The 11695-nt window shown below is 38.1% G+C and overlaps 1 protein-coding gene across 1 annotated transcript in view; it reads left to right on the forward strand.

Moving 5' to 3' along the window:
• Positions 1 to 11695, forward strand: part of ST8SIA6 (ST8 alpha-N-acetyl-neuraminide alpha-2,8-sialyltransferase 6) — a 135948-nt gene that overhangs the window by 86273 nt on the left and 37980 nt on the right. The window contains exon 5 of the mRNA XM_026478998.3: positions 3832 to 3918. Within this exon, the coding sequence (XP_026334783.2) occupies positions 3832 to 3918 (87 nt within the window). The remainder of the gene's footprint in view (positions 1 to 3831; positions 3919 to 11695) is intronic.

The following is an 11695-nucleotide window of genomic DNA, read 5'->3' on the forward strand; positions in this document are numbered from 1 at the left end:
TAAATGTGATTATTCATATGGTTGGGTTTAAATCTACCACCATGTTATTTTCTATTTGCCTGCCCCATTGTTCCTTTTCCTTTTCCTGCTTTCTTTTGGTTGAGTATTTTATGATTACATCATCACTCTTTATGGCTTTATTTTTACTGATTGCTTTAAGTGAACAGTACAGTTTTCCCTTAAACAAAATGTGTTTGAACTGCATGGGTCCACTTATACGTGGATTTTTTATACTATAGTACTATAAATGTATTTTTTCTCTTTCTTATGACTTTCTGAATAACTTTGTCTTTTCTCTAGCTTACCCTATTGTAAGAATACAGTATATAATACATACAAATTAACATACAAAATATGTCTTAATTGGCTGTTTATATTATTGGTAAGGCTTCTGGTCAATGGTAGACTAGTGGTAATTACATTTTTTCAGAGTCAAAAGTTATATGTGGATTTTTGACTGCACAGGGGGTCGGGAGCACTAACCCCTGTGTTGTTTAAAGGTCAACTGTATATATCTTTTTGTCATTGCAGTCTGCTTTCAAAGTGATTTATATCATTCCCCTTTCTGGCCTTTGTTCTATAGTTGTAAGGCATTGATTTCTACATATGTTATAAACTCCCTGATATATTATTACTATATTTACTTTAAACAGTCAATTATTTATTAAAGAGATGTAGAAAAAGAAGAAAAAGTCTTTTGTGTATATTTACATATTTACCATTTCTAGTGTTCTTCGTTACTTTGTATCGATCCAGATTTCTCTGGTTTCCTTTTCTTCCACCTGAAGGATTCTGTTATCATTCCTTTTACTGCGGGTTTACTGGTATGAATTCTTTCAGCCTTTGTATGTCTGAAAAAGTCTCTGTTTTGCCCTCATTGTTTGAAAGGTTTGCCGACTGTAGAAATCTAGGTTGACAATCCCCCTAAATGATGTTCTTTATTTTAATGGTATTGTTCCATGCCTTCTGATTTGCATTGGTTCTGACAAGTCTGCTGTGTCTTTGTTTCTATGTATGTAATGTTTCTTTTCTCTACTTTTTAAAAAGAGATTTATTCATGTATTTATTTGAGAGAGAGAGAGAGAACATGAGTGGGGGGTGAGGACAGAGGGAGAGGAAGAAGCAGACTCCCCATTTAGTAGGGAGCCCTACATGGGGCTCAATCCCAGGACCCCAGGATCATGACCTGAGCCGAAGACAGATGCTTAACTGACTGAGCCACCCAGGCACCCCTCTTTTTTTTTTTCTTTTTCTGTTTTAATGTCTCTTGTATTTTCAGTTTGTTGAGCTTTTTGGATCTATGGGTTATAGTTCTCATTTGGAAAATTTGCCATCATAAATTTTTGGAAAAACCATGTCTTTTCTGTCTTTCTAGGGTCAGAATTTCCTATATAGTAGGCCATTTGAGGTTATCTCATTGCTGCATGATTTTAACTTTTTCACTCAATCTTTTATGTATCATTTTCAATAGTTTCTACTGCTCTGTCTTCAAGTTCACTAATCCTACTGTCTTAGTTATACATCATGAAAAATTTAATTTCTTTTTCACCTGATAAATGGCTAGAAAACTTCAAACTCTGACACATTTAGTTTTTAGAAGAGGATAGTAATTTCATACTTACTGTACTTTTTATGTTATGTTTTATCTTGATGACTTCAAATACAGTTGCAATTCTCATTGATTTAATGAGAAGATATTTCTATTTGCTTCTCTCTTCATTCTCTCTTTCATTGAGCTTTGTGAGATAGCAATTCTTTTGTTACTTTGCCTGATAGACCCTGATACACATAGTGTTCTGTTTTAAATATGATGAAAGGACTAAAAATGATGCCTTGGTGGTAGACAAGACTCTTCAGACAGGAGAGCATAGGCACCGTGTCATGTCTCTGCTGAAGAGCCAGAAATTGAGAGAGCCTTGGGTGGGTTGCTAATGTGTATATCTTTTTCTTTTTCTTTTCTTTTCTTTTCTTTTCTTTTCTTTTCTTTTCTTTTCTTTTCTTTTCTTTTCTTTCTTTCTTTCTTTCTCTCTCTCTCTCTCTCTCTCTCTCTCTCTCTTTCGAGCTTAACACTGTCTTGCAGAGTCTCTGGGTTTCTCCTACCATGTGGAGACAGGTAATATTTACTCCAGCTAGGAAATGTCACATTTAGACAAAGCTTTGGGAGTAGAGTATATAGATCTCTCAGACTCCTTGGCATACTAGGACAAGTCTTAAGGACCCATAGGAATGAGGTAAATCTGTTAAGGTTGGAAGCCTCTATACAAGTAAAACTATTTTTTTTAACCTCTCCTGTGATAGCTTTTTGCTTTGCTTCTCCTTTAGTATATAACAGTCTTTCAAGATTTTCAAATTTTCTTAGCTGGGCCAATAGCAGCCAAGGAAAAAATATATATATATATATTTTTATTTTTGGTGGTACCATTGAAGACAGAGATACCCAAAAGGTAGGTAAACTTCAGAGGGAGAGGAGTTGCTTGGTTGATGACCTTCCCCACCTATAACAAATACTTCTTCCACTTTTTTTTTTTTTTTTTTTTAGATTTTATTTATATATTTGACAGAGACAGCCAGTGAGAGAGGGAACACAGGCAGGGGGAGTGGGAGAGGAAGAAGCAGGCTCTCAGCAGAGGAGCCTGATGTGGGGCTCGATCCCAGGACTCCGGGATCACGCCCTGAGCCAAAGGCAGACGCTTAATGACTGCACCACCCAGGTGCCCCCAAATACCTCTTTCAGAGTGAAGTTTTGGAGGCTCTGAATTTTGCTGCTTGGAGATGCGGGAGTGATTTCTGACAGGATTTTTCATGGTCCTCTCCCTTCTCCACCCACCACACAAACTCCATCTCTTTAATGCAGAGCCTTCATCTCAAGTAGTAGGCAACTAATGACTAAGATATTAATTGAAAGAAAATTTAAGGTTTTTTTTTTCACACAAAGGGGTACTTGCACTTTGTTTTATTTTTTAAATGTTTTAGAAAATTTTATTTATTAAAGAGGAAGAGAGAGAAATCACAAGCTATGGGGGGTGGGGAGGACAAAGGGAGAGGGAGAACCAGGCTCTCCACTGAGCAGGGAGCCTGATGCAGGGCTCTATACCAGGACCCTGGGATCATGACCTGAGCTGAAGGCAGGCAGATGCTTAACCAGCTAAGCCATCCAGGGGCCCCAGTACTTGCATTTGAAATGATAACCTTAAAGACTAAAGGCTATTCTGTGATTAAAGGAATTAATACTTACCGGTGAAATTTCAGATAGAAGGAGATTTACTGGGGACTGGGATCCTGCAAAACTGTACTGCTGAGCCTGTGGATTTTTTATGCATATATATATATACACATACATACACATCTCTCTTAGCTTAATCTGTTTTTTTTAGTGTATTATTCAGAATTAAAATTGAAGATGATTATTTTAGGGAAATTTTATCTATATATCCCAAGGTAAATCAATCAACTTGAAGTATAAAAAATTATAAACTATATATTTATGGTAAACATCTATGAAATGTATCTGTCAGTGAGTTATAGCAAAATGAAATGGCTGTAAGATGTGAAAGCGAATTGAGGTGCTGTCATGGTTTATTTGTAATACTAGACTTGACTTATGATATGTGCAATTTACACGTTCCTAAATCAACATAATTCTTTCCAAATTTATGTTCCTAGCGGTTTGAAAATGGGTATGATATTAACTTATTTCTACATTACCTTATTTCAGAAAAGATTTAGAGAGCTAAAATGAGCAGTTTCTCAAAGTGTCCTTTAGGACACATATATGTATGTTCAACAGTATATGAGATCTGTTTTCTAATTTTACTGACATTTGACTTTTAGGTATTTAGAGAGTGACTATCTTCAGATTATCAGAAATATACAGAGCTGTCCGTGGAAACGACAAGAAGAAGAATATGAGAATTTTAGGTAAAAAATTTTTTCATAAATATTATGAGATTAAAAAATGTCTTGTGTTTTTGCTTTGTATGGGAAACAACATGTTGTTTGAAGGAAAGTAGAAGGGGCCAGCTGACAATCAGATTGATTTAATCCTCAGACCCCCTCCTGAGGCACATGGCACTCTGTCCCTATCTCTTATATAGACATTTATTTCTGTTATTGGGATTCATTACAAAAATCTTAAGTTGAAAAAAGAAATTTTAGAGGACATTGCTTCTTCTTTATACCATTTGTATTTGCTGTTTATTTATTTTGTAAATAAAATATGACCGCGTTAGGAAACATTTGGAAAACATAGAGGGAAAATGTCATCCAGGGTCCCATCACTTCCAAACAAAAACCGTGCTCCTTTCTGTGTTTTCCCTTCCAGTGTTTCTTGTTAGCTTTGAAACACCAGCCACATTCAGGTGTGTGAGTTGCAGCTAATTACAGCTAATAACCTGGGGAGGAGCTGGCAACCTAACAAGACCAGGTTATCAGCTGATGATTATAGAGCTGTCCTGTCCTTGCATAACGTGGAGCCCACCAGGACAGAAAGAACTTGTGTCCCAACACTGCGCTACAGGGGTTCATGGAAACTTCTCTGGGATCCCTTACTCCCAGTCGTACGGGGCAGCGGGCCAGGTGTCCCTGTGCTTGCGTGGTCCACACTGCTCTGCTTCTCTTAGCCCATGTTCTGTAGTGTCGGGTTATTTTATGATGTTACAGTCCAGAAACATGTTTTTATCCTTACTGGTTCAGATTTTCAGACCTTAAGCCTTAAGTCTTTTGAAGACCTTCTTAAAGAGCCCGCTTTCCCCAGAGACTCTCTAAGAAGTATCTGCTCCTTGTCTTTCTTTACTGTGGGAAGGCAGCTCTTATTTACACAGTGCTGCAGCTCTGTCTGTCCCACCTTCAGTCACTTTATGCTCCGGTCATTGGACCAGCTGCCTTTTAATTCTGCCACCAATTTGAGAGGGGTTCAGGCTGGCTCCCATTGAATGAAAGAGGAACTTCCTGACTGTGTCAGAGCTCAAAGTGAGTATTTTCCCTCTGTTGGGTAGACTCATGGATGTCTTGACTTCCTGTAGGGTACCATTAAGCATCTTTCCTAACGGACCTTTCAGGGTGCGGGGCAAGAAAAGGGATTCTTGTGTATTTAACCTCCAGGATATTTTATGCTACATAGTCTGATATAGACTGAATGTGTCCCCTCAAAAGTCATAAATTAAAAACCTAATTCCCAATGGGATAGTGTTTGGAGGTGGAGCCTTTGGGGGTGTGTAGTTTATGAGGGCTGAGCCCTCATGAATGGAACTGATGACCTTGTAAGAGATCCCAGACTGCCCTCTTGTCCCTTCCACTGTGTGAGGACACAGCAAGAGATGGCCATCTGAAAACCAGAAAGTGGGCTCTCACCAGACAACTGATCTGCCAGCACCTTGATCTTGGACTTTCCAGCCTGCAGAACTGTGAAAACAAACTGTTGTTTATATAATTTCCAGTCGATACTCTTCTGTTATGGCAGCTCAGATGGACTAAGACACAGTCCTACTCAAGACTAGATTTGAGAGATCCCCGTGACCAGGAGACTGGGTAGAAAGTTGCGTGGGCTGTTGTAACTTAAATGATCACAGGGTCAACAAATGACCAAAGAGTCTGCTTTAGAGAGATTATTCTACATGAGTAGAAGAGACAAAAGAGGAAGAGGGAGATATTGAAGTATTGAGCTATTAAAGATTAGTCCAAGATAATCAGCTAGAAAGCGTAATGAGTAGTGACACCAGTCACCAGTGCAGGGGTCAAGGGGCAAAGGAGCTTCTCCTTCCAGTTGTGAAATTGCCTTAGCTCAGACCTCCTGCAAATAATACAAGAAAAACAAAGTATACTAAATAAGCAAAGTACACTAAGCAAAGTGCACTGTTTGAGGGCACTGGCAAGCTATCAAGGCAGGGAGAATTTTCAGGACTAAAATCCAGAAGAAGAAGGAAGCCAAGGGAGGTGAGCCCTGCATTTGAGGCTGCTTTTTCTCACAATAAACTTCCTGAATAAAAAGCATGGCTGACAGGCAGAGAAGCTGAGCAGAGCTTCCAGCAATCCCTCGAAGAGATGAGTTCTCTAAATGAGTGAAGCCCAGATTTGAATCATGTTCATCCTTAATGGGATTCAGATCTATCCTAAGCCCAGATGTCCAATAGAAGCAAAAGCAAATCCTCTCTTGAAGAAGATAACCTCCTTCTCAGCTGTACATGATCTCTGCAGATTTTCACACAGCGTCTGGTTCAATTAAAAAATAATCATAATCCTCTTTTAAGCTTTTTCCTTCTTTTTTCCTCTTTTTCTTTCTTTCTTTTTGTGATAAAAATCAGGAGTCTCTTCAAACCCAAAGCTGTTTGAGAGTCACTGTGGCAAATTATGCTGCATTGAAGCCGTCGAGATGGATGGTACGCAGACAGAATGGCCATTTTCTCCTTAGTACCATCTCAGTATAAAAAGTCCATCAGTAACCATGTTGATTACCCATGGCCTATCTATCCCTCCAGGGCCAATTTAAATAAACATCTGGGACTGTAACACTTATTGTTTGTTGTCATAGAAGAGAACAGCCACGGTGACATTTATTTATTTACTTGAGTATTTATTGTAATGTTCTTTTTATGGGCATATTTGTATACTAAATTATGTACACCCTCCACAGAAGTCTGTGCAATTAAATAATAGTAAGCTGCCCACTTTCCTAAATTTTTACTAATACAGCTGGTGAAATCTGGGGAGTTTCTGGCTTATTTGTAAAACTGGTAGTATAGAAACATCTCCTATTATTAAAGATGGCAAATTCTCCATTGTCTTTGTGAGCATTTTATACCAAATTGAAGAAAAGCAAAATGTGACCCTTAAAAAGTGATCATATCCTTTTAACAGGAATTACAAAAGGTGCATTAAATTCTGACGAATATGAGCAAGTGAATATATTCCAAATCCACCTCCAGTCTGATTGTTGAAACTCCCAACAGTTGACACTGAGGGGCTATTGGGAAGTATGGGACTTCTTTGGCCACATGATCTAAAAATAAGACAGATTTTAAGAGTTATTTTTCTTAAATATGCTGCTTGCTAGCAGAGGGGATGAATTTTGTTTATCAACAAATATCTGTTTAGCGATTTACTATGTTAAAACACAGTAGACCCCCTCAGCCTGGTACAGTGCAGGGCACAAAAGTAGGACCTCAATAAATGTATTTCAAATGAATGGAGACCTGAGAGTACACAAGAAAAACACAAACCTCAAAGAAATTATAGTCACTTTGGAAAGACAAAAAAAAAAAACCTCTTAGTACTTATGATTTAGTGTCAAAATGCGTGCTTTATACAAATACTGTAATCTATGCATGGTCAATGTGGGATATAAAATTTCTTGAAACATTTTGTGGAAAGAGACAGGACCTGAACCATGACTCAGAGGATGAGTAGAAGGCGGGGGTGGGGGGGGGGGTCTTGGGACCCAGAGTAAACATCAATCAGTTTCAGGACCAGCTTCACTGGAGTAGGGAACTTGTACTGAAAGGTACTTCGGTTAAAGGGAAGACCTGAAGGTAGATAGCGGTGAGCCCAGGACACACAGAGCTCTGATGATCTGAGTAGAGTCCACAGATTTCCTGTAGACACCAGAACCCCATGGAGATATTCCTTGCAAGGGTATTACATGATGCATTTATTATTTTAGGGAACGTATCAAATGTTGTGTGAATTGGGGTCTTAGGAGGGAGTGAATAGACTGAAGAAAGCCAGAACAGTCAGGGACTGGCTCTAAAAAGGTACTGGAGAATGACGACCATCTAGAATATCAGTGGTCGCTATAAAAATGTCAAAGAAGAGACACTTGACGGTGAGCTCTTTGGCAGCATGGTGTGTCTTATTTATCTTTGTACCTCCAGTGCCTGTTACAAAAAGGGAACCCAATAAATGGATGCAGTAGACATGACAGAAGCATTGGCAGGACTTGGTTGCTTATTGATTCCTGGGCTTCAAATGGAAAAAGAAAAAGAGAATTGAAGACAAATGTGAGCTTTTGAGTCTGTTTGATAGGGATAATAGTAGTGCTAGTGAAAAGCAGACAGACTTCAGAGGGAAATCGCTTTTGAGAAGATAAGCCCATATTGAGCAGTCTGTGTTCGAGCAGACACTGGGACAGCCAGATGCAGAAGACATTTCCTTAATATCCTTACTATAAGTGTTAAGAGAAATTGGACTCTACTGAAGAGGAAAGGTGAGTGTAGTACAGAGCTGGCGTCTATAAGAAATGTGGCCCTCGATGGAAGGGAGTGGCATGATTTATTCAGAGTGCTAACAGGAAAAAATCTGCAGCCAAGAATATTCTATCCAGCAAAGCTATCATTCAGAATAGAAGGAGAGATAAAAGAGTTTCCCAGACAAATGAAAGTTAAAGGAATTTATGACCACTAACCTGGCCCTACAAGAGATATTAGAGGGGACTCCTGGAGCAGAAAGGAAAGACCACAAGCAAGAGTAAGGGAAGTAGGAAGCATAAAAGCAATAAAAAGAACTATACCCATAAAGATCAGTCAAGAGACTCACACAATAAAAGGATGTAAAGTGTGACACCATAAACCTGGTGTGGGGAGAGAGGAGTAAAGGATGGGTTCAAACATAAGTGACCATCAACTTAACATAGACTGCCATATACAGAACATGTTATATACAAACTGAATGGTAATCAAAAATTAAAAACGAGTAATAGATACACAAAAAATAAAGACAAAGGAATCCCAAGTATGTTACTAAAGAAAGCCAATCATAAAGCAAGTAACAAAATGGCAATAAATACATACCTATCAATAATTACTTTGAATGTAAATGGACTAAATGCCCCAGTCAAAAGGCATAGGGTAAAGAAATAGGTAGAAAAGCAAGACCTATCTATATTCTGCCTACAAGAGACTCATTTCAGACCAGGACACATGCACATTGAAAGTGAAGGGATGGGGAAGCATTTATCATGCAAATGGATTTGAAAAGAAAGCCAGGGTAACGATACTTATATCGGAGAAATTGATTTTAAAGCAAAGACTGTAACAAGAGACAAAGAATGACACTTTATAATCATTAGGGGGACAATCCAACAAGAAGATGTAACAGTTGTAAGTATGTTTGTATCCAACATGGGAGCACACAAATCTTTTAGTGTCCTTTTTCAGTATCCTTTAGACCTTTAAAAGCATTTGATACTGTTGACCAACCCTCTGACTCAGAGCATTCTCTTCTCCTGGCTTTTATTGCTCTGATTTTTCCTTTAGTTCTCTGGTGGCTCCTTCTTTGTAGCTTCTCAGAGGTCTTGCTGCACAGCCACCAAATGGTGTGCTTTTCTTTCTTTCTTTCTTTCTTTCTTTCTTTCTTTCTTTCTTTCTTTCTTTCTTTCTTTCAATTTGTATGATTTTTTTCAATTAATTAACATATAGTGTATGATTAGTTTCAGAGGTAGAATTCAGTGATTCATCAGTTGCATACAACACCCAGTGCTCATTCCATCAAATGCCCTCCTTAATGCCCATCACCCAGTTACCCCATTCCCCCCAACTCCCTCCCCTCCAGCAACCCTCAGATTGTTTCCTATAGTTAAGAGTCTCTTATGGTTTGTCTTCCTCTCTGATTTCATTTTCTTTTATTTTTCCCTCCCTTCCCCTATGATCCTGTTTTGTTTCTTAAACTCCACATATAAGGGAGATCATATGATAATTGTCTTTCTCTGATTGACTTATTTCACTTAGCATAATACTCTCTAGTTCCATCCACATTGTTGCAAATGGCAAGATTTCCTGTTTTTTTTGGGGGGGGGGTGACTGGGTAGCATTCCATTGTATATATATATACCACATCTTCTTTATCCATTCATCTGTTGATGGACATCTAGGGGAGCACCCAGATACAAACATAGAGGAAGTAATTGATAATAATACAATAATAGTAGGGGACTTTAACACCCCACTTACATCAGTTGACAGATAATCCAAACAGAAAATGAACAAGGAAAACAGCTTTGAATGACACACTGGAGCAGATGGATTTCACAGATATAATCAGAACATGCCATCCTAAAACAGTAGAATACACATTCTTTTCAAGAGCATGTGGAACATTCTCCAGAAGAGATCACATATTAGGCCACAAAACAAGCCTCAACAAATTCAGAAAGATCGAAGTCACACCGTGCATCTTTTCTGAGCACATTGCTATGAAACTAGAAATCAACCACAAGAATAAATCTGGAAAGAGGACATATACATGGAGGCTAAATAACATGCTACTAAACAATGAATGCATCAAACAAGAAATCAAAAAGGAAATTAAAAAATACATAGAAACAAATGAAAATGAAAACACAACAGTCCAAAATCTTTAGGATGCAGCAAAAGCTGTTGTAAGAGGGAAGTTTATAGCACTACAGGCCTACAGTAAGAAGCAAGAGAAATCTCAAACAACCTAACCTTAAACCTAAAGGAGCTGGAAAAGGAACAACAAACAAAACCCAGAAGCACTAGAAGGAAGGAAATAATAAAAGGAGAGCAGAAATAACTGAAGTAGAAACTAAAGCAAACCAACGCAATAGAACAGATCAATAAAACCAGAAGCTGGTTCTTTGAAAAGATCAACAAAACTGATAAACTTTTAGCCAGACTCATAAAACAAAAAAACGAAAAAAAGGAAAGAGGACTCAAATAGACAAAATCAGAAATGAAAGAGGAGAAATTAACAACCACACCACAGAAATACAAAGAATTGTAAGAGAATATTATGAAAAATTATATGCCAACAAATTAGACAACCTAGAACAATTAGATGCATTTCCTTTTTTAAATAAAGATTTTGTTTTATTTATTTGACAGAGAGAATGCTCAGGTAGGGGAAGCAGCAGGCAGAGGGAGAGGGAGAAGTAGGCTTCCTGCTGAGCAGGGAGCCCCGTGCAGGGTGGGATCAAGACCTGTGCCAAAGGCAGACACTTAATGACTGAGCCACCCAGGCACCTCAACAATTGGATAAATTTCTAGAAATATATAACCTCCCAGAACAGAATCAGAAGAAACAGAAAATTTGAACAGACCAATTACCAGCAATGAAATTGAATCAGTAATCCAAAAACTTCCAATAAATAAAAGTCAGGACCAGATGGCTTCACAGGTGAATTCTACCAAACATTTAAGGAAAAGCTAATACTTATTCTTCTCAAGGTATTCTAAAAAATAGAAGAGGAAGGAAAACTTCCAAATTCACTCTATGAGGCCAGCATTACCCTGATATTGAAATCACATAAAAACCCTAAAAAGAGAGAGAGAGAGAGCTACAGGCCAATATCTCTGATGAATATAGATGCAAAAATCCTCAAAAAATACTAGCAAACCAAATCCAACAGTACATTAAAAAGACATCATTCACCACGATCAAGTGGGATTTATTCCTGGGTTGCAAGGGTGATTCAATATTTGCAAATCAATCAATGTGATAGGATACCTCACATCAATAAGAGAAAGTATAAAAACTATATGATCATTTCAGTAGATGCAGAAAAAGCATGTGACAAAGTACAACATCCATTCATGTTAAAAACCCACAACAAAATAAGTTTAGAGGGAACATACCTCAACATAATAAAGGCCAAGTATGAAAAACCCACAGCAGACATCATACTCAATGGTAAAAAAACTGAGAGCTTTTCCTCCAAGGTCAGGAACAAGACAAGGATGTCCCCTCT

Source organism: Ursus arctos, unplaced genomic scaffold (assembly GCF_023065955.2).
Source record: "Ursus arctos isolate Adak ecotype North America unplaced genomic scaffold, UrsArc2.0 scaffold_30, whole genome shotgun sequence".
In the NCBI taxonomy this organism is placed as follows: Eukaryota; Metazoa; Chordata; class Mammalia; order Carnivora; family Ursidae; genus Ursus; species Ursus arctos.